Source organism: Synchiropus splendidus, chromosome 3, assembly GCF_027744825.2.
Source record: "Synchiropus splendidus isolate RoL2022-P1 chromosome 3, RoL_Sspl_1.0, whole genome shotgun sequence".
Lineage (NCBI taxonomy): Eukaryota > Metazoa > Chordata > Actinopteri > Syngnathiformes > Callionymidae > Synchiropus > Synchiropus splendidus.
The window spans coordinates 29,345,254-29,368,555 of record NC_071336.1 but is presented as its reverse complement, the minus strand read 5'-3'; the positions used below and the strand labels follow the sequence as shown (position 1 = coordinate 29,368,555).

General features: G+C 41.6%; 3 protein-coding genes across 8 annotated transcripts in view; 2 read left to right on the top strand and 1 right to left on the bottom strand.

Annotated features, from left to right (window-relative positions):
• Positions 1-8,601: 8,601 nt before the first annotated feature.
• Positions 8,602-13,104, bottom strand: xkr9 (XK, Kell blood group complex subunit-related family, member 9). The gene is made up of 4 exons (XM_053860106.1): positions 13,078-13,104; positions 12,314-12,696; positions 11,070-11,278; positions 8,602-9,221 (listed from the first exon to the last, which is right to left on the bottom strand). The coding sequence occupies exons 2-4, from the start codon at positions 12,619-12,621 to the stop codon at positions 8,602-8,604; spliced, it is 1,137 nt and encodes a 378-aa protein (XP_053716081.1). The 5' UTR covers positions 12,622-12,696; positions 13,078-13,104.
• Positions 13,105-15,401: 2,297 nt separating this feature from the next.
• tram1 (translocation associated membrane protein 1) lies at positions 15,402-21,379 on the top strand. Its single transcript, XM_053858460.1, has 11 exons — positions 15,402-15,676; positions 16,482-16,545; positions 18,287-18,402; positions 18,489-18,605; positions 18,687-18,745; positions 18,814-18,898; positions 19,098-19,168; positions 19,361-19,465; positions 19,569-19,712; positions 19,951-20,102; positions 20,381-21,379. Exons 1-11 carry the CDS (start codon positions 15,554-15,556, stop codon positions 20,449-20,451), a joined length of 1,107 nt encoding a protein of 368 aa, XP_053714435.1. The 5' UTR covers positions 15,402-15,553; the 3' UTR covers positions 20,452-21,379.
• A 1,379-nt stretch (positions 21,380-22,758) lies between these two features.
• Positions 22,759-23,302, top strand: part of ncoa2 (nuclear receptor coactivator 2) — a 52,400-nt gene continuing 51,856 nt past the window's right edge. For 3 of the 6 annotated variants that reach the window (XM_053858456.1, XM_053858454.1, XM_053858458.1), the window contains exon 1: positions 22,760-22,952. The gene's annotated coding sequence lies outside the window, so the exon portion shown is untranslated. Of the gene's footprint in view, positions 22,953-23,302 lie in introns of all 6 variants that reach the window. The other 3 variants (XM_053858455.1, XM_053858453.1, XM_053858459.1) reach the window with 2 other exon arrangements.

Here is a 23,302-nt window from a genome sequence, read left to right as displayed (position 1 = left end):
TTCTGCGAGAAATGAAATGAATAAAAATACCTCTGTTGTGTTGCAATAGAAATGATGCTTTTTGAGAGGCACTTGTGGGTGACAATGCAATAACACAGCCACTGCAAGCACATGGAAGCTGCACTTTTTAAAATCGATCATTTTTTTAGGAATCACATCTCACACACCCACATGTAGTTTCACATCGAACAACATTAAGAATGTTTATATTTATTTTTTTGTTTGTAATTTACAAATATGGCTGCCTCACTGAAAAAGCAATGTTAAAACGGGGCAAAAACATTGACACATCACTGTCAGTCAGAGATAGAATCTTCAATATGTATTTTTGTCTATGAAACTGCAAAAACATTCACCATATTATATTTGTCAATGGTTTCATCGTTGTTCCTGGTGCTGTCAGGTTGCTGAACGTTGGACAATAGCTGCAATACTGTTTATTTGTTTATATTTAGTATATATATATATTTTTTGTTGTACATCTTTCTGAGTATTTATCTCATATTTATTTATTTTTGGACATATAGTATTTGTTTTTGGAAACCGGAGGTCTCAGACTGAAATTTCGTTGCCAAAATATTGTGATGTGTTTTTGTGCAATGACAATAAAGAATGTTTAAGTCTAAGTCTATCAACATCCTGAGGTAATTCAGCTCATAACACGAAAGGTGTAACATGTTTTTAACGTGTATCATATTCTTCCCGAAAATAAAGGCTCATTTTTAAACTTGTAGAAATTACTCTATCCTCCATTCAGTCACGTGATGTTGGCATTTGCTGACTGAAGTAAAAATAAAAAAGGTACAGTAGGAGTGTACTGGCCCATAGAATGGGGAGATTACAGCCTGCAGTGCCAATGAGCAACACAGTACAGGCCTACCGGCCCATATGTATGTGCCATGAAAATGGCCGCCCAAGGGACCGATGACGTCCGTATCAGGTGGTGCATTTGTGTCACACAGAAGTGAGTATATCAGATGCAGCTCCAGTGGTGAAGCTTGGATAAGAATGGGCCAAGAATGTTGGAGATTTACAAGGGAAAAGGAGAAGAGGAATAGGCTGTGGAGGACAACATAGATCGGTTAAGGGATGGCAACCCCTGAGAGGAAATGCTGAAAAAGTGATCCAAGATGTTTACAGTGCTCTTAGACACATCGATAAAATGCGTTGATCGCAGCCTGCAGACAAACTTGATATAGTTATGTGCCAAGAAACAGTCTGGTTTGCTCAACGAAACATGTCGATAAGCGACCAACAGAATGACTTATGACCAGAGTAGCAAAAATAAACATGATCTCAAATTTAGTCCTAAAAAAGTTCTCCCATTACTATCGCGTAGAGTAATCTGGTTTCAATTGAATGTTCCTAAACGCATAGTGCGTTCACGTTCGCTGAACGCAAGCGCTTTAGCGCTATCAGGGGTTTTCAAATAACTCCCAGTGATCCTAACAGGGTGTATCTTCTATACTCCGCTGATCTTTATCTGGTGGTGACTGCACTGTATGGCCATTGTAATGTGAAGACCCCAATAGGAAAACTGAAATGGCCAGTTGGTCGTCGAAGCGGCGCAGAGCGATCGTCATGGCAATTGCCGCAAATCAGATAAACTTCAAAACGACCTTGTTGGGTATATTGTTGGCGGTTTCAAAGTTTATATTACCAGATCCAATGTACAAAAACTTGGAAAAAATGAGAAACTTCTGAGAGAAAGTGGGATATCCTCTTTGCAATTATCGGTAGCCCACAATTGAATGAAGCCATGGCATCGCTTCATGCTCTGCTGAGGGGCCAGTGTTTGGCTGCATTTTGTCTCATTAAAGGTCTAAAGACAGCGAAAAGTGATCACAGAGGATTTAAAAGATTATTAGTCTCCACAAGCATCTGATGTCTCCTCAAGTCTGAGCGGCCCCAGACGCCGCTCTGGAGGGTCGTGGCGACACACAGATGCCCTTTATTTGTGCCCACTTTGTGCCACCTCCAGAGCAGAGAGAGAGAGAGAGCAAACACACTGAGAGCAGTCTGTCGTGGTTAGTCTGGTTCAAAATGTGTTTAGTGCAGGTTTGGTGCAGATGGGTTAAATATTACATCAAAGCTTTCTTTAATGTTTCACAGTGCCGCTCACATTTCTTCCCCGGATCAAGTTCAAAACTGGCCCGGCCTGCATTTTTACAGTAGATTTAGTGGATCAATGTGCATAATCACATTAGCACTGGCTTAACGTATAACAAATTTCCTCGTACCAACATCAAAGACCTGACCTCTTGTTATAATCAGCCATGGCATCTTTTTCTCCCACACAGGATCAGTGGGTCTGTCGGCTGAAAAAAAAAAAGTCCAAATGGTGATAAGCCGTTGGTAAGTGAAGCGCAGAGGCTCCAAACCTTCCACAATTCGTTGGTACACTTGTTTGACTCAGTTTTCCTCTTTTCATTTTGTCATTAACATGCGTCTTTTACAGCAGTGATTCTTAACCACAGGGCCGGGGCCCATGGTTGGACCGTGAGCGCCTCCTAGAGGGCCACTAAAAGATTTTTATTTTACACCTTTGGGCCATGAGGGAGACCCTTGAGACCCTCAATTTTAATACATTAGCCACGTATGGAGACAGTAGTGTGTCACTGAATTGACAACTGCAAATCTGTGATAGTTACCAACTATGGAGAAGTTCTTGAAAAGAAAAAAAAAAATAAAGAAACACTGATATGTTCTTTGGAGTTTATATATATATATATATATATAGGATATCACATTTTAGGACATGGTTTTATTATATTTATTTAGTTCAGTTTTTCCAATTTTCCCAACAGTTTGCATCAAGTGTATTTTTTTCTATGGTACATTTGATGAATATCTCTTGCCTTTTCGATGGTCATCTCCAAAATATATCCCCATTTCCTGAACAGATGGATAAATTAAAATAAAAGAAATCCTCAAATCAAACAGTTCATCGTTCAAAACTAGACTGTAATTTCTGGACTATAAGCGGCTGCTTTTTTTCCTCGCGGCATGCGGCACGCAGCACGGCTAATATGGATTTTTGCAGGCTGAAATTAGAGGCGATGAAATCATGAATCAGCGCTCAGAATGCACTGTTTTTGCCCACGTGTCCACAACTCCTTCAACAGAGTCGATCTCCTGGAGGTCTGGAATCAAGAAGCAGCCACTGAGACCGGCAGTGGTGTTGGAACATCGGCAAGCTGGCGAAAACAGTGCATTTTATATAATAATAGAAGATATTATTCAGATGGACTGAATAATAAAAGTCCAGGAATGATGGTTTGTTACTTGAAATTGTTTATTTAAAATTTTAATCTGTCAAAAACTGTTGGATAAGTCACATATATCAAAAATGTATACGCATGCACACTTGCACACACATGACAGTTTAAGGCAGCATTGTTTAGCATAGTCCAGCTTCATTGAATGCCGTTTGTGTTCGAGCATGTGATCTAGCAACTATTGAAGGCTCGCGGCAGACACCAAAACTGTGTTGTGAACAAACGTTCAGGAGGCTCCGAGGGTGATGAATGAGGCATCTTTCTTGCAGGTTACTTGCTGATACTTGGGCCAACCAAACCCAACCAAATCCTATTCCAAGAGGTGAATCAGAATTACTCACAATACCTCAAAGTTTCCTTAAAAAGCTGCAATGAAACCACACTTAGGAACACCAGCCAACTATTAAACATGTGTGGAGTGCCTTTTTTGCTTCAATCACTTTTTTTTGTCTTTTTTTTTAATAAAAAGGGCATTACTGAAGTATTTTGGGGGAAATGAAGCAGATCAGGCCAGTTAGCATTCTCAACAGAAGTGAGCAACATTGTTAAAGTGCGAACTAAACTTCAGAATTGGAGTAAACTCTCCCCCAAAATAAGTATTGAATCTGCAACAGTCAGTGTGTGCAAGGCTATATATGAATTTAGACCACCATCTGTTTCACTCTCCAAGAGCTCTACTTGATGACATTGCAACTACCATCCGATAAACTTTTTTCCTTCGCACCCACGTCTTGCTTCTCCAGCTGGATGGTGAAGGTAACACACCTTCACTCAAGCAAGATTAAAAAAAACTGAAACGGCACCCAAGTGCGTCCTGTCGCCGGAGAAAATCCCCCTCTAGGAGAAAAAGGCAACATGATGAATTAGCTAAAAACACCACGACACTCCTCACTCAGCACATCCAGCACGGGGCCAGCAGGGCCATCATTGAGTAATATGGATTAGCGGAAGATTCGAGCCGACAAACTGCAGACAAAGTAGAATTAATGGCTTCCACTGGACTACACATGACGTCAAGGCAGAAACATGCCGGCTTCTTCTGGCCAGGTTAATCAAGACAAGCTTGCCCTGCAGAAATGCTGCGTCCATGCATGTGTGTGTGGGAGAAAGAGCCTATTGCTCATTCACAATATGCACGGCTTGATTGTATTTGCCATCCATACGCCGGCCGCACGAGGCCTCTGCCTTATATTCTTCCGCCGGCACAGCATAAATAAACAGGAACTCCCTATAATCCATCATACTGTGTGCGAGCGTGTCCAACACAAACACGGCTTCTGTTTTCTATCTGTGCATGTGAGTGTGTGTGAATGAAAGTTTGTGTGCGGGCCAGCATGACAAGTGCTATTTTTGTAGGAACTTTGAAACTACACTCTGAACTCAGCCAGACCAAATCCTGGGTTAGTGATATTGGTTGTAATATCCATATGTTACAGTGCAGTGCTGCAGCGTCCCTTCAGGAAGGTCCATGGTTTGTGTCCAGCTCAAGGCAGCGGTGTGTCGTAGCCAAATTGTGTTTTTCCTGCACTTGGCTCTTCGATAGACACTCGGGTTTCCTCCCACCGTCCAAAAATCAGAGGTTCATCTCATGGCTCAAAATTGACCTCAGATGTGCGTCTGGGTAGATTTGATGTGTATGAACTGGTGACATGTCCAGGGTTTCCCCGGCCTTTTGCTTAATTCGCCTGCAACAGTCTGGGGCTTCCCCGCGGTAGAAAGCACACAGGATGGAAATACCACTTTGATGTGCACATTTTGTGATTTTTGGGAGACAAATTGGAAATAACTTATGAGGGCAATTCAGAATCAATTTGAATTCCACAGTGTTTTTTTAGATTAGCTGGCCTTCTCTTTACAACAAATTTTGATGTAATTGTAGTGACAACTTGGGACTTTAAATATATTCAGAGTTTATTTTTATTTTTTATGACATCAATGTCATTTGCCTTTTGTGTTCGGAAATTGTCCTTGAGTTTTCATTACCAAATGAAATCAAGTGCATCTGTTTGTTTTGAGATGTGGGGTGGTGCAATGATCAGAATGGGTTTTACTTTAGATTACACCACATCTGCAAAACATTCTGATTACATTTGTAGGTTAAATTTAACTTCTTTTAACTTTGCTTAAAAAAAAAAAAAAAAAAAAAAAAAAAAAGACTTCTCCTTTCTAATGAATCGCTCTTCACTGAGACTTTTTGTCTACTTCGAGCCTCTGTAGATCAAGCTACTTACACGACCTGCTTGAGCAGATCAGTTCTGTGTATGACGCTCAGCGGGAAGCAAATTTGCGAATTCTAGGATGGTAGGGGAAGGAGGGCATGTCGCTGAGCAGAGGGAAACGCTTTAAGGTAACTTGGCAATTCTTCTGCAAAATAACTCAATTCGAAATTGGTTCGGGAAGGAGAGGCATTCTAGCCAACCAGAAGCGAGGAAGGCGAAACCTTCCCTTACCATTCTGGAATTTGCAAACACGTCCGAGTGAGTGTGCACGTCATAGCTCTGATATGTTTCACTCGCTTTTCCTTTCTTTCGCTCTCTCGGGTCAAGCGTTGACCTACGTATGGATGATGCATTCAGGATTATCTGAATTTTCAATACTACTGAAAATGGCCAAGGATAGGTTGGTTTATAGGATGTGGTGGGGACATAACTGATGCCAATGAATGAAAGTAAGTTTTAACGTACAGATTACGTAGAACAGAATTAATAAAAATGTACTCCAGGTTGACAATAAAGAAATGTGTTTTACACTGGTGGTATCAAGTGCAATTTTTCAGAAGATTCATTTATTTAACTAAGATTTAAGAAATGAATGTAAATGATTAGTTAAAAATAAATGAAATTACCAGTCAACCTTTTTTAATCATTAAACATTAGTAGAAGTGTGCTGTCAGGACAGGAAGGTAGAGCTATATAGCTCCCTCTTACAGTGGATTCAAGTAAAGTCGGCCCTCGCAAACATATCCAACATCACTGGTGCATCACAGGCGATGAAGCGGCGGTAGGGTCATAATAATTAAAGACATGCGGCATTTCAGGGCTTCATTAATCATGGTTTTATATGGACTTTGAAGCTCTAATGGAAAACAGCTTCCCTCTCTGGGTTTATTGTGTCTGTACAAATTGTGGCGCGGGCGTACGCCAGCTATTGCCCCCTCCTGACCGGCTCTCGCAGGATGTGGTGAGAGAAAACAAAAAGCTAACATTTGGTGACAAGCAAGCGCTGCTTATGTCAAGTTCAGAGGTCAAGATCAATCTTTTCCCTGTCAGTGAGAGTGATACTTGAGTTGCTTTCGCTCAGATTCTCACCAAGCTCTCCAGTTCCCTCTGGAGTTGCATGACAGAGATCAGAGTGGGAGATTTGGGGAGTATTACGCTGCCTGTGCCAGAAGTGGAAATTACTGTGAGATGGTCAACGCCAGAGTTTTCTCTGCTTGTTTTCACCTGAAGGGATGGAGCTTATGCGTTACTCAACATGTTCCATGCAGACAGCTTGTGAGTGGTCCCTGGCACGGCTAGTCGGGTGAGTCACAGCCCAAATTATGCTGAGCTACAGACTCCAGCGCAGGACACATGCATCTTGTCCCAATAAAAAGTTCCTTTGGCAGGTTTACATTGCATTAGTACTAAGTCCTGGAGAAATATACTGTAGGAGGGACAGAGGGGAGCATCCATCATGGATGAGGGTGAGGTCATCGCATGCAGACATCTTCACAAGTCCATAATATAACAGATTATAGGTAATGTTTTGTGTATGAATTCAATATATCTTTGCAGCTGTTGGTCAGGGTCACGGTTCCTTCAGGAAGAGTCACATGATTTATAGCCTTATCACGCAAGATATCCTGTGAAAGTCATAAGTCAAGAGGAATGTATCATGTTCTTCAGTGTTGTGCCAGTCTGTCCTGGTGATGAGCTGAGCCTACTTCAGCCAAGCCCCCCTTGGCCACTTGGTGAAGACCTATAGAAGAGAGAGCAGAGGAGAGGTCAGAGCTTGGTGGAGGGAAACACAGGACAAGATTCATCGGCCTGGAATCTTTAGTTCCTTGCTGTGGTTGAGAATATAGGAACAAAAGAGGGACTAAACTTGAGGTTATTGCTATACAGGGCAACGTCATTCACTCTTGGTGTACTGAAAAGCAAGGCCTGATGGTACCAAAGCTCCCGTCCTTTAATGTTGACAGTCTATTTTCAGGATTCTGTTAAACAGTAACAGCAGTGATAGAATTTCTGTCCAACATATGCCCCATTTAAAACTTCACCCGGCACGATGAGAGCGCTGAACAAAATAAAGATAACCTGAATAAGTTTCTCTTTTTCAAAGCCAGCAACCCCTTCTGGACCTTGCGGTTTGTCAGCGTTCCTCCCAGGTGAGCTCATTATGACCAGTGAATGCAGCTCCCCACCCCTCTACTCCCCCCGCTGGCCCAGTGTGGCCTGCATCAAATACCTCCCGGTGACTCACACGATATTTTGCTGGTAGCCAAAACAAAATTAGCGGCGGTTTGTTGTTCTAGTTCACTTGTCAGTGACCTTTCCGTTGGTCACGTCTGAACTTGGGTTACTTGTTATGATGAGTGAGGGAGGACTTTTAAAGAGAGGGAAGATATGCAGTGATTTGGTTCTGATGAGGGTCAGGTAATCAAACCGTGGAACTCCGGCAAGAGATTTCATTTATTTTCATCTGAGCGGATCATTAGCATTACGGCTGTATTGTGTGCGTCTGTCTGGCACTGAAATGCAGCCAGTCACTCGCATCATTAGCACACTTGTTATTGCAGTCCCACAACAATGTGGTTATGCTCCAGGCCACAGAACTGTTCACTAGGGCGCAGCTCTTTAATGAATTGGAACACACCTCAGACTGAGGTTTATTGATGCAAATCCATCCTATCCTCCATGTTCATTCTGTATCTTTAAAGTTTTATTGAGAAGGGGAGGGGCAAATAGCACAACAAGAACATTTGGACCAGGTTGGTTAGAAGAATTCTCCATGGAGACCAACAGTTGAATACATGAGAACTCCACTATGGGCAATGGCGCCATCTAGTGCTGAAGAACAAACCGAGCAAACAATGTGGCAGTGGCATGTGTTTTCTTCAGTATGACATCAAATCTTCCAACCTTGGGGAGTAAAGGTCACCTCTGTTCCGGGCAATCTGGCTTTATCAAAAATAAAAAGAAAAACAGCTTTATTTACAGAAAACATCCTCATTGCCAACATGCTGGTTTCTATCTAATTTAGAATAAGATTTGACCACAATATAAAATACATTTTAAGGTCAAGTGTAAACAGGTAAATACATAAACAGGTGTGTGATTTCTCAAGCTTGCATAAAGTTTCTCATTCTGGTTGTGACTTCGTTTTGCATTTGCGGGCCATCGACTTCATCAGCATCCCCAACATGGTGCAAAAAACGATAATAAACCAACAGACACAGCATCCCTAACACTGTGCCAGCATAGATCACGCAGCTTACTGGCAGAAAATAAGCAGTATTCTGCGCCTCTGGCTTTAAAAAGCCTAAGAGCAATATAGCTGCAACGTTTTTTGTGGACGACAGGACGTAATACACGGTCATGGGTACTTTGGTGTTCAGTCTTTTGACGTTGAAAAAGGTAAATGTGAGAATGACTCCGATGACGCCGCGATAGATGAACTCAAGACATTTGGTTGAACAGAAATGTGTCTGGAGAAAGTGAGTCCAGATTGTCGCCAGCAGCCAAAGAACAGCCAGAGCTATTGTGCTGTAGGTGCTCAGGGTGAGGAGGAGGATGAGGCTGAGGATGTGACTGGTGATGGAGAACAGTTTGTAGAAGAGGTAGGTCATTGTTGGCAGCCCTGACGGCATCTCCCTGCTCTGTGGCTGAGATCTCTTCTGGCAGCGACGAAAGTCCACCAGAGCCCAGGCGATACTGCAGAAGGAGAAAGCGATGGACACATCTGCAGGCAAAGCATGTCAGAGATTAGTTCTGCAAAATCATTTGGTGAAAAAAAAAATCTCAAACTAAAGATAAGCTTTGCTGAAAATGTTATTTCACCGCAGAAGTACCAGAAAAGAAAAGTTACCAGCAGAGGTGAGTAGAGTAGCCAAAAATTCAACTACAAGTACTGTTACTTCAGAGTAATATGACTCAAGTAGAAGTAAAAAAAAATAGTCATTTAAATATTACATGAGTAAAAGCAGAAAAGTACTTAAACTACTCAAGTACTGCGTGAGTGCGTGAGTGTCTGATTTATTTTTTTAACACAACCAATCAAATAAAAAATACAAAACAGTCATCTTTATAGAAATTAAAGTACATCATATCAATAAAATAATGACAAAAAAATTAATCAAGTGACTTGATTTACTAAATAATATAATATAATTTAAAAAATTAGCACAAGTGTCACAATGTTTCAAGCCTTAGTACTTTTTTAAACCATGCTCAACAGGCAGAACTACAAGGCAAGGTCACCCTGTTATAATATGTTGATTCCAAGAACTGTCAGTACAGTCTGTGCAGCCCAGTGGTCGGCGATGTGCAGCTCTTCTGCTTAGATTCTGCTCTCTTCAGGACTAACAAGTGACAGGTCGGTCCCAATTGTAAACGGCTTTTGGTGTTCTTCAAAAATGAAGCGCGTCTCTCTTGCATTGATCAGCATCTGTTGTTCATGTAGTCAAGCATCAAGAGAGTTAGACCTGGCTCTGCATTCTCCCCCCAGAGTTCAGAGCTGCACAGTCGCTGGTCACTTTATGTTGGTGCAAACCCTATTTGCATGTTTGCAAATACGACTGGCTGCTCACTCATATGCAGGGGCAGAGACGGGTTCCCACTGTTGCCATTTTAAGGAATGTGATGGCTAACGTGGGCTTCAGCTTGTCGCTACGCTGCCACCCGTCGTAGCGCAGACATAGACGGGTTGGTGTAAACGGTTGTGCACGCACGGAATTGTTTTTGCAAAAAGAGACGGTGAAATGTCTGTTTAGGAAAATGTCTAAACATGCTGCACCATGCAAAAGCAGCAACTTGAAAACTCCTCCCTCTCAGGTGAGGCTGCTGAGCTAGTTACCAACCCAGGGAGACGAAAGAAAAAACTCAGAGTCTCAGCTGCTAATATCACAATTGAGAGAGAAAGTCTCACACAACTTAGCATTCATGTAAATGCGTCTGGACACAGCTGGAGGAGCACACGCTAAAGCATGCACAGACACAAGCGGTTTCACTGCATGATGCCGTGTGACAGAAAAAAAACAATGTTTTGGGCACATTATTTTGGAACCCTTTGGGGAAATATTCATTCCAGCTTCTGGTAAATGTACGATGAAACATAGCAGTCTCCCTGACAAATGGTTTCACTGCATCTTCTCACAAAAATAAATAAATGCACTGAAGGAAAAAAAAAACGAATACACAGTCAGGTACAAAGGTATCTGTTCAATAAAGGCGAACGATCAACAGAGCCATGCAGTGGCAGCAGCTTTTTCACTCCTCCAATCACCCTGAAGACACAGCTTGCAGGAGTGGCTCATGCGTAATAGATGAGCTGAGTGTGTTGAGCTGAGCAACTTTTCTCTAATGATACCGCTTTATTTTCCTGCCAAAATATTCTCTTTTAATGTTCATTTTTCTGTTGTGTTTGGCACTCATTTAAATCAGTCTGCTTTTTTTCCCATACAAGCACAACAACAACAATTGAAGTACAGTCAGATAATGTTCCAAGTACTTCACAACCTCCCATCAGTGGAGTCGGATGTGGGGATATGTGTAGGGTTTGCCTTGGGGACAACAGATCTCTTGTACTTACACTGCACCACAGAGCTTTCGTGATGTCCAAGATTGATATATGTCTGCAGGAGCAGCTGAGGAACGCTTTCCAGGAAACTCTCAAACAGTTTGAGCATGCTCAGATCAGTCGCCAGACGGAAGAGATGTTGGTGAATTCCACTGTTGTCAGCCTGATCATAACTTCCCTTCCAGACAACACTGAAACTCCTTGACAGCAGGTGACAATACCTAATGACAAGACACACACAGTCACGAGAGTGAGCAAGTTGTACAACATGTTCAACATAATGCAGGTGTTTATCATCAGCCAGCAGGATGAAGTGTGGGACAGTGCAAAAGCAGTTATTCCAGTTAGAACAATTTACTTCTGAAGTATTCTGCTTGCTTCAACGCAGAACATTCCAACAGCACCTGGTGTTTTCTGACTGTATGATGTTGACAATGAGTTCAGACTTCCAGAATTAAATTCACCTGACGTTAAATCCATCTGTCTTTAGTGACTCACTATTCGCCATGATTTCTTTTACTTAGGTTGCGATGAAGAATCACTTACAGCCTGTTTCTTTATCATCGTTTTTTGAAGAGACATCTAATCAAATGAAAACAAATCCAAGTCAACACCTGATAGATGATAGTTTGTTTATAGCAAGGATATCTGACTATTTACTTGGTTATTGTTACATTGCATAACTTACCTTCGTGTACATATATATAATTAGTCACAGTTTAGTGGTGTAAGAATATTTGCCACAAGAAGCCTCATTTTTCAATTTGAATGAATTTGGTGTATTAGTGAAACTAATGATGGACCCATACATACATTTAACAAAACAAAATATTGTTTACTTTGCATCAGTTTGACAATAGCACAATAAATCACGATGGTGGCTATATTCAAGTTTTTATATCACCTTATTTAAACTAAAGCTCTTTTCATGTCTTGAAAATATTTGTCTAAGAATTTCAATTTTATAAGAATTTGAAGTACATTCAGAGTAGTGGAAATCCTGGCCATTGTGTACCGAAAAACATCCCTGAACAAAAGCAAACAGGTTGCTTTTGTTTGCTTTTGTTCAGGGATTCCTCCATGTTTGTTGTTGTTGTTATCATACCAGCTGCGACATTTTTTTATTTTCTTGTCCTTAAATTCTGTGTTCATGGTACCCTGATGCTCACTGAGGTTCAAGGATTTCAAAACAGAAGTTTCTTTCCGCTCAGCCAGTCATGAATGTTGCAAGGTATTAATGATCAGTGTTGTCATACCTTGTGAAAATACTCAGACCAAAGACGTGGAGAGCAATAACTCCTCCTTCGGTCACTCCAGAGAGGGCTTCTTTTCCTTTGGGATAGAACAGGGCATCTTCTTTGTCATCTAAGTACCAGGAGTAGCTGAAAAGCTGTGTCACCACCATGCCAGTCAGAACAAACAGAGCAGTCAAAGACATCCAGAGGTAATTTTCCTCCTGAAAATATTGCACAACCAGTGCAACATCTGTTCCGATGTCGAGACAATAGAAAAAAATTCCAATCAGCGTGACCAGCCACTGGACCTTGGAGTACCGGGCCGACATCTCGGCTGTTTTGCTCTCAACCTTTTATCGATGAAGTGACAGCTGTGGACATGCTACAGTTGAACACAGGGAGTTCTGCAAAACCAAAAACAAAACATATGAGTCTCCGTCAGAGTTTCATCTACATCTGTCATGGTATCAGTTGAGTTGTAGTCACATGATCTTTGATAGCTTTGGCATCTCATTATCAGGAGTACTGATTGAACTTACATAAGAGATGAATGCAAGAATCTCCAAGGTACATATTGTGATACAGTCACTCTGTGAAAACCGTTTACAACTGAACAAAAGTTTTTACCCCTTCAAAAAAGTCTGATAGTTTCAGTAGTAGAAGTTGAAACATGCAGTGAACCAGTTCAAAAATTAGTGAGTGAACGGTGTGGTGTAAGTTGAAACACTTGTCCTGAGTGAGTGTTGAAAAAGAGAAAAAACAAAGCAAGAAGTGAAGAGACTTACTTCCACTCATCCTCCACGGTCTCTGCTCGAGTCCACAGTGCAAGGACTTAGTTTCATTTCGTACGCCACACCCAGCGGATTGCATAACGGGCCATGTGTATGTGTGAAGGTGTGTTTCTGAGAGCAATTTTAAAAATAAAAAAGGACGTTCACATCTTCTACAAAACCACAATCAGGTTTGGATTATTCAGCCCATCTTCAGACTTTGTTTTGTAGATAAGCAAACCGCTGGCCATGAGCAGAAGGCACATGCATTTGAAAGTAGACAGCAAACAGGACTACTGTATCATTAAATAGATAAACAGACAGACCACGGATGTCCTCTCAACAGAAGATCATTTTTACAACAGTTATCAGTCAGTCAAATGAACGAAGTCAAATGTCTTTCTACCACAGCTGCTTACTTAGAGAGAAGTACAACTTCACAGACAAGACCAAGGTGTGGTGCGTGACTCTGACATGAGCTGACATGAGCTGACATGACAATAATTCACTGACTTCCTTTTTGCACCTGCCACTCAAATTCATTTTGATCTGAAGCTCTTCCCAAACCAGAGTGAAGCATGTCTTCCCCTAACTGTAAGTGTGGTTGTAAGTAAACTATGGTCTGGTAAAGTAGACCCACTACTCACTACATTAGTTGCCTTGTTGCACACAACTTTATTAAGGTAACAAGCTGAGCGACTGAAATGACAATGGATGAGAGTTTAGACTTACGGTTAGTTATTAACAAATGTACAGTTGAGAGGCTGAGAGAGTGAAAACCTCCGCCAGTTAAGGGTCCTTTAAAGAACTAGAATTAAATTCCCTGACCAGGAATCGAACCCCGGCCAGAGGAGAGTACCAAGTACTTACTCCAAACCACCAGAGAGTCAAGTGCTGAATGCCTTAACTGATGGATAAAGCAATAATCACTGCCAAAATTGAATCATTTGTTCCTTGTCACATTTCACAAATTTACACCAAATTATATTCCTATATGTCCATAACTTAGGTTATGACAGACAAACCAACACCATTGAAAACATGAGCATCTTGGAGCAGGGTACAAGCTTTCGAGCCAGCCAGGAGTCAAACCTAGAATCTTCTGATCCGTAGTCAGACATGTTACCCATTGCGCCACTGGCCCAATGAGAGCATGTGGTGGTTGTTACTATACTGTACTATAATGATTTGTTTTGTGAAAAATTCAGGATTAAATCAGTGGCCTGACTCTCCCAACAAAACTACTTTGACATGGACGCATGTCAAACAAGGGGAGAAGAGGCCTGTGGAAAAGGATGAGTTTACCCTCAAATTGTTGTCAATTGACATTTTTCCCTCTTGAACTCCTTTTAACCATATTTGGTCACATAACCAGAAGTTCACCAAAAGTAATAAGAATGACTGGGGAAATATTTTGAACCTCCACAAATCCAAACAAACCAACAAAATCAAATCACTCCTCAGTGAGCCCATTTCCAGCGAACCCTGAGAGTTTAAATGAAATATGACTGTCCATTTTACAGTTATTCCTCTTAGAAACAAAGATTTCCTCCTTTCATCAGTGCTTATTCAGCAGACTGCAGCGCATCCTACGTTCTGCTGAGAAGGTGATCGGTTGCAGCCTGCCACCTCTTCAGGATCTGTATGTCTCCAGGACCCAGAGTCCGACTCTTCTCATCCTGGACATGGACTGTTTGTTCCTCTGGCAGGAGGCTACGGTCCATCCAGAATCAGAATCAGAATCAAATTTATTGCCATGGTCAGTGGGGAGCCCACTAACTAGTAAAATAAAATAAAATAAAATAACAACAAGGCTGTTCACGAACCTCCCGTCACAGGAACAGCTTCTTCCCCTCGGCCGTCAGACTGTTGAATTCGTGAACAGCCTTTGTTGTTTATTTTATTTTATTTTATTTTATTTTATTTTATTTTATTTTATTTTATTTTATTTTATTTTTTCAGTCAGCACTATTCAAAAACATTTTCCTAGTTGGTGGGCTCCCCACTGACCATGGCAATAAATTTGATTCTGATTCTGATTCTGGATTAATAATGTATTTAAACTTGTCACGATCTGGTAAAACCAACTCTTGCTTGGCCTCGCTTCACCTTATTTTAATTGTCTTTAAGATTGTTTTCATAAAGCATCATCTTTTAAAGTAGGTTTTTGCCTGCGAATTGTCTTTATCGCTTCGTAGTTTTCTTCAATATCGCCCCTCTTGCAGGTCGTCGAAGTCGCGACTGCAGGTCATCCTGAACGCTAGGGGGCAGACTGTACAGTCGACAGCCCCTCTTCCTGACGTAGGGATCGTCGTTGGTCAGGCGCTCTCCGTGGATCCTCCCAGCACTGGAGTGACACGCCATTTAATTGTTGCCTGGCCCACAGCTCGTCGGAAGCGAGTGGGAACCTTCAGGAGTCACGTAGTAAAGCCTCATCCTCCATCAGAACCAACCAGCCGCCTTTGCCCTTCGTCCTTCGCTCCAAGTCGACATGGGGATCCGGAAAAAGACCAACAAGAACCCGCCGGTGATGAGCCACGAGTTTGTCATCCAGAACCATGCAGATATAGTTTCATGCGTTGCTATGGTTTTCCTGCTCGGACTCATGTTTGAGGTAAGTGCTCCACATGGTGATTCCGTGTTGAAAGTGTTCAGAATTGGCCGTATTTTGTCGATTGCAGCGGTTAGTATTGTGGTTCCTTGATTCACTTCCCTCTGTGAAATAACTTTTACTCATTTAAGTTACGTTGGAAAACCTCTAAAACATGTTTGGTTCCAGAAAGAGTTGCATACGTGTACATAGGGTTCGAATTACTCCCCAACTGTTGGGCACCAGATGCTAAAATCGATCATTGAAATTCATCCGCGCCATTAACGTTAAATCCAGAACTTCCGCAAATGCTATGTTCTTTTTTTCCCCATAGTATATAATGGTTATCAGCTTGTACAGTAGAGGTTTGTATGACGGTGCGTCTGTGTGCGCGCAGAGTTTATACGCAGATGTGTTACGTGGCAATCACACATCCAGTGAGAGGGCTGTCATCATTACAGTCTGCTGGCACCGAAACTTTTGCAGAAGTTGAATGCATCGCGAACTTCTTGGCGATTGTTAATGATAATTATACTTCAACTACAAAATAAACTTCTCCACGAGCGAGGCGTTTTTCGATGCATCTTTCATAGTCTGTGCGAAAGCAACGCCATTCAAAGAGGTTGGGCGGAAATAAAGCAACTTCCTGATTTATTTTTCAAAATAAAAGTTGATCTATTAAAAATACAGCGTCAGGGAAGTGTTGCTTAATCTGGAAATACTTGTTAGGAGTCAATGATCGAGTTCCTAGAGGCATGGACGCGTATGTTGCTGTTCATTAACAGCTTTTGCTTTCTACTTTTCAAGACTGCTTTCCCTTGTTTTACAGGTCACCTCAAAATTCGCAGTGTTGTTCATCACTGTTCAGTATAACGTCACCATATCGTCCAATGGTAAGTCGGGCATGATAGGGTGTGGTGTTTACAGATGTAAAACAACTGTTAAGTAGGAGTCATCGGTAGGTCCCCGGTAGCATCTGGTTACACGCTTATAATTTCCATTTTAGATCTGTGCACTTGTGGCATTGTTTTTTTATGCCGATTTCAGATTTCTTCTTTCTCTCCTTTGGGCTATTTTAGGCAGCTTGCTTTGTAGGTCTGTCCTATAGCAAGATGTGTCTTCCAGGAGGGACTAAGGGGAAGTCAAGCTGCCCCCACTTGAATGTTTGAAGTAATTTTGCCCTCTGAAGTTCTGACTGACCAACTCACTAGCTGTTGACTTAATTCTTATCAGTTGAATCTTGTAACCAAGTAACTTACTACTGTTATTTGGACAGACGACATCATAAACTATCATGATAGCTGACGGGTTTATTGTAAACCAGCATCTTAACTCCAATTGCCTGAATGGATTATGATTTAAATATTTGTCTGATATTAATTATAAGATCAAATCAAATATCTTATAACAGTATCATCTGACATGCTCATGAAATAAGGGCAATTTCTGAGATTTGCAGCTTATTTGTCTTTTTACTGAATATCCTCCAGTTTGACTTGTACAAATACAGGCTTATATAAGTGAATCTGGAGCCTCATCAGTTTGTCTGCACCTGCAGTTTTCAGTTTTCTTTTAACGTAAAATGCACCCTGCAAGAACAGAGACACATCTTGTCAGTGTCCATGTGCATTACAGCAATAGAACTTAGTATTAAAGCTTAAGAGTGAAATATAATGACTTTTTAAACGGTGCTATGTCATCTTTTATGAGGGCTGCGACTTGGAGATTCATTTCGATATCATTAACGACTGGAAAAAAAAATCTCTATCCAAAAATACAACAGCTTAATTATGTGTAATTCAGTGCACCACATTATACATTGATGTCATAAGCAAAACATCCAAGATGAAGGAGACTTGATTAGATTTTGTTGCAGGATGGGAAATTTAAGGTGAATAAAGTTCTGTTTCACAATTAAACCGAGCTCTTTATTTTCCAACTCATATTGGGACCCATTTCAAGTTGTCCAATGATGTGATGTGATGTGATGTGAAGTGATAGAGAATGGTCCTTCTAGCTTTGAGTGTCGATTCTGATGTGATTTACCAGCAGCACCAACCTAAGGCAGCAGCAGCAAGTTGCTGCCCCCAGATGTAGACACAGGTATTCAGGCATGAAATGGAATCCACCATCCAAAAATGCTGTTGGTTTTTGGGCTGTAAAATATGCCTGAGAGTCATTTCATTGGCAAGTATTTTATTATCTGATGAAGGGGTACATTTCAACTACAATCATTATCACTATATACTCTTCCAAATTCAACTGTGGGAATTCACTAAAAGTATAGGTAGTATAGTACTTTTGTTGAGGGGAAATGTTGAGGCAGAAGCAGAAAGGAATGTGTTGATAGTTAAATTGTGTTTTGTCTAAATGTCAAAAGTGAACACTCAAGTCGTCAGGAAGTTACGAGTGGCAGCGCAGGATACTTGGATTGCAAATCAAAAAAAAAGTGTGGAGAGTAACCATGAGCTAAAAAGTTGGACGGTGCTGTTTCAAGTATGGAGACTGGTCAGACTTTGTCCTATTTGTAGTCATTGTGGTTCCGTTTCTTGACCATAATGTCACCAGATTTAGTGTGAATTCTTAGGATGTTTGACATGAGCTGTCTAATCATATATTTGTGTGTCACCGAAGGCCCTGAGGAAACTGTGAACCACTTCCACCATGGCATCAAAGACATAGCCACGATCTTCTTCTACATGCTTGTGGCCATCATCATGCACGCCATCATCCAGGAGTACGTGCTGGATGTAAGTGCCACGTGACTCTGACTACACTACAATACAGGGCTCTCACAGTCCTCACTTCTGCATCATTCTATTGCCCATTTGAGCAGAAAATCAACAGGAAGAAGCACTTCTCCAAAACCAAACACAGCAAGTTTAATGAGTCAGGCCAACTCAGCACTTTCTACTTCTTCTCCTTCGTCTGGGGTGCAAGGATCCTCCTCAGTGTACGTAGTGCGCACAAGTCGACGTGCCTTTGTTTGGTCAGTCGCACGAGTGCTGATTTGTCATTTAAATATTTGTTTCAGGAAAACCTGCTGTCCAACCCAGTTAGCCTGTGGGAGGAGTACCCTCACTCGCTGATGCCGTAGGTTGACTTCTAACGTCTGGTGTCACATGTTGCCTTGTCGTTCATATTTTCCCTCTATTATACAGATTTCAAATGAAATTCTACTTCATCTGTCAGCTTGGTTACTGGCTCCACGCACTTCCGGAACTCTACTTCCAAAAGACAAAGAAGGTTTGCTTTTGTTTGACTATCTGGGGACCAAGTTGACATACGTGTGGCTTGTTGTTGCATCCTTGGGGCGGACTTCCTGTTGCAGTTCCTTGGTTATGTTTCATTGTTTCAAAATGAAGACTGTTCTCACTGAATACATTCTTTGTTGTAAATATTGTGGATGTTTTTGTAACTCCCATCTTTCTTGTTTACTTTCCAGGAGGATATTCCTCGCCAGCTTGTGTACATCGTTCTGTACCTAGCGCACATCGCAGGCGCATATATTCTGAAGTAAGGGCTCTGAGATGAACCGCATCAAAGACACACACCAAACGATAAAGATGCACACAGAGCAACAGCAAACATAAAACGCAAAGATGTCCCCTATTGGATAATAAATATGATTGTATTAGTGGGTCTTGTTTCTTGTGATATTGCAAGTCACTCAAACACATGTTTTAAGGTGAAATCTTGTCTTTTCAGCCTCAACCGTCTCGGCCTCGTCCTTCTGGTGCTGCACTATTTTGTCGAACTTCTGTTCCATGTTTCCCGCCTCATCTATTTCAGCAATGAGAACAGACAAATGGGGTGAGTTTTTGTTCAGTATACCAAGTTAAATCCAAAGCTAAAGTTTTGTTTGTCAACCCCAAGATCTCAATCTGATCTTCACAGCTCCTTTCTTCTTGTCTAGTTTCAGAATCTGGGCCGTTCTCTTTGTCCTTGCTCGGCTGCTCACTCTGTCCCTGTCGGTGCTCACGGTGGGCTTCGGCCTGGCCAATGCTGAGAATCAAGGCATCGACTTGGCTACAGGAAACTTCAATATCCTCTTCATCAGGTAAGTGGCTGACAACATGGCGGCGATGTTTTCATTTCTGAGGTGGAAATAAATCAAAAACTTTCATCTTCAGACTAAACCCTAATAATATCCATCTGTTCATCATCTCATATCATCTGTTGATCCCTCCGAGAGATAGATGGTTACCGTTACTCCTGATGGGAGCGTATCTTGATGTCATATTTGGAAGCGTTTCTGAAGCCCTCCTTTAACGTCCATGCTGCTGTCCGTCCTGCAGGATAACCGTGCTGGCCGCGATCTGCCTCACTCAGGCCTTCATGATGTGGAAGTTCATTAACTTTCAGCTGCGCCGGTGGAGAGAGCACGCCCAGAGCCAGCCAACCAAAAAGAAACCTGTTTCTTCCAAGAACAAAACGAAGAAAGATAAAGGTGAGAGTGTGGTAAAAGTGTACATAGCGACTGGAGTAAAGTTTGTCTTCACTCAAACACTTGTGCTTCACAACTTATCTCTTCCTCCACTGTCTGCTGATGTGAATGAACTGAGTCATTGCGGTTGTAACTGAGTCAGTTGTTGAACTCGAAATACCTTTTTCGTTCAACAATCGTTCATTTTTTTTGGTTGGTTGACTGATCCATCTTGTGAACCCCAGTATCAGTTCAGCCTTGTCTCTTTGTTCACACTGTACATCTCATGTCATTTGTTTCAGTGAACGGAGTAAACGGCGTCAACTCTCATGCAGCCGATTCACCAAAAGCAAAGAAGGAGAAGTCATCATAAGCATACCCCTCTCGGCCTTCCCTCACATTCATCTCCCCCTGTACCTCTGCTGCTGCCTCCAACAGACAGATCTCCTTCACCATTACACAAGGATATGCATTTCACCACCAGACTGTGACCCACCAGCTGGACTTCAGGGGTGAATGAACTGGCTCTCCAGCTTCGCTCTTCGCCTCCTCTTCCAGCTCGCCATGATGTAATGATCATCTCTTCACAGTGCCATTCTCAAATGGAGAAAAAAAAACAACACACTCACACACACCTTCTGGAACAATCCACCCAAAATTGTATTTAATAAGTGCCTATGGAAACAGATTGTTTTGTCCACGATGTGTAATTTTAAAAGCTGATAATGAGGACTTCAGTGTTTATTGTTGCTCTGGTGTCAGGTCCGTTCATGCCTTCTCTGTCACACTGTATATTCCATCTTTTTTCTTCCTGTGTATTTATGACTGTCTCTTCAGCTTTAATTTCTCTCATGAGGCATGTTCATATATTTGGGATTGAGTTCTTTTTTTCTTCTTGTAAACAGGAGCATAATCATTGTTGCAATCAAAGTATGGAAAAAGCAATATTCTATTCATAGATGACAAACTAAATTAACATTGTGTGTTGTGTATGAAGAGCCAACATGAAAGTGCAACCCAAACTATTGCATCGAAGAGCTGTTTGCAACAAACCCAGATATTTGAATCTCTAGTCATATTTCCATGTTTTTTTTAAATGTGCCAAATGATTCAGAATGCCTTTCACCAAGACCTGGAGCAGTTTTAATGTATGAATTCCTCCTTTTTATGAAAAAATCCATGACTTTTTTTAGGTTCACAGTGTTGTGTAATGTGTCACCTCTACCTGCGCTAACTACCAGCAATGTCTGTTTTCTCGTCCTGATGGTTCAAGATGACAATAAAAAAAAATGTTTTATTAAGTCATCCGATCAGTATGTTTCAGTCCATGATTGACCAATTCAATTTTGTGTCTGCGCACCTCCACCTCTTGTCCCTCCATGGCATGGAGGGGTGGAAGAATGCAGCCGATGTGGTCTGTTGCAGGAGATGCAGTGGAATTCCACTCAGTGATGGAGGAGGCCATCGACAAGGACTGATGAAGGTGGAGGGCGCGTCTGGGTCTCCTTCATATGTTCATGCCTTTAGGGGGAAAATTCAATTCATAATGTCCCCAATAGTGCCACTCCAGGTGATGATGTGGGATGTGCTCAGCAGGTCCAAAGTCACCCTCTGACCATGTCAGCCACCTCTGAAAATATGCACTCATCACATCTGTGAGGTTCAATCGAGGTAATATCCATGGGGCGGGAATGATTAAGCAATGGTTATGGAATGGAATTGTTTTGCGACACAGAATCAGTGGGAAAAAAATTTAGACCCACAAGTGGATTTCAACCACTGTCATCCTACCAGATGGTGTCATGTTATTAGGTGCCACTTGAGGGCGATATTTCACAAGCTTTTACGTGAGACACCAAGCGCTTGTAAATTAGAACTGGATCACGGTTCTATTAAACCTAATAGCGTTGGTAAAATGCGTTTTGACATGAAAATGGTAGCGATTCACACTCTATCCGCCTGTAGATGTCTTGTTTACTATTATTAATTTAAATGTAAAATGAGAATAAAGTTTTTGTTTTTTTTTTCATTTATGGGGCAAATAAACTTTATTGGACGGCATTAAAAGAGAGATTACTTTCATTTTTAGTCAGTCTCTGTGGGTACAGTTACGAATAAAGAGAGACGCAATTTAAAGGCTCTTTTTAGAAGACAAAGGTTTCAATAATGTAGGCAATTATGTATTAAAAATGTCTGATGAATAAGGGTTGGTGGCTGTATGTAGAACTTAACATGAGTGGATTTAGTCCTTCTAAGACGGTAGAAGGTTGTTGCAGAAGATCATGAGCTCATATTGTATTTTCAGTATTAAAACAAATAATAATCACATTTAAATTAAATTATTATTTTATACAGTGTTTGTGTGTCAGCCACTTGTGAGAACACATCATGGAGGAGAGGAGTCGTACTAAACCCTGCCTGTATATGTAAATACAGTATATACATATTTGGTGAGTGAAATGTTTTACTAGTTCAAAATGCAATGTGTCTTTAATAAACAGAATGTATATGTTGCAGCTCATACACCCTGATAAGTGTGTATATATGTTTCTTCTTCATCGTACAAACACGAGGTTAAATTCTATAAAAGTATAATATTAGTATACTCCCCGGAATTGGTGGTGACAGGTTAGTCGGAACCCCGGCCGTGGATCCTGCTGGAGCCCCGTGATGTGGAGCGTTGAGTGGGGGAGATGTGCTCTGGTGTGGGGGAGGATAGCAGCCAGATGAACACTCAGCACTGGTTTGCAGAGCAGCAGGAGGAACATGGCGGCACAGTTAGCCAGCAGAAATGTTGTTCCACTCCCGCGAAGGTCAGAGCAGCTTCTCATAAACGGAATCTAGGAGCGAGGACACGGCCGCAAGTGTTAAATCGTAAGTAGCCAACGGTGTTGTCGAGCCGGGCTGTTGTGTTTTTGCTGTGGAAATCCATGGCGATCGCGTCAATCTCGGTCTCTTTTTAGCTTATTAGCAAGCGTTAGCAGCTTGCAACCGAGTTTGTTTGAATGTGTGTCAGCAGCTTTAATGTGACGACGTTACGGTGACTCGTGCCGTTTCGGTTATAATGAACAAGCCATGCTCTGTGATTGAGCATGTCAGTGTTGTTTTGTTTTGTTTTTGTTTTTTTGTTTTTTTTTTGCTGAGTGAGCGAGTGGTCAACACCGGACGAAGTTCGCCAGCATAGCAGCAGCAGCGTAGTTAGCATGCTATTTGTTTAGCTGCAG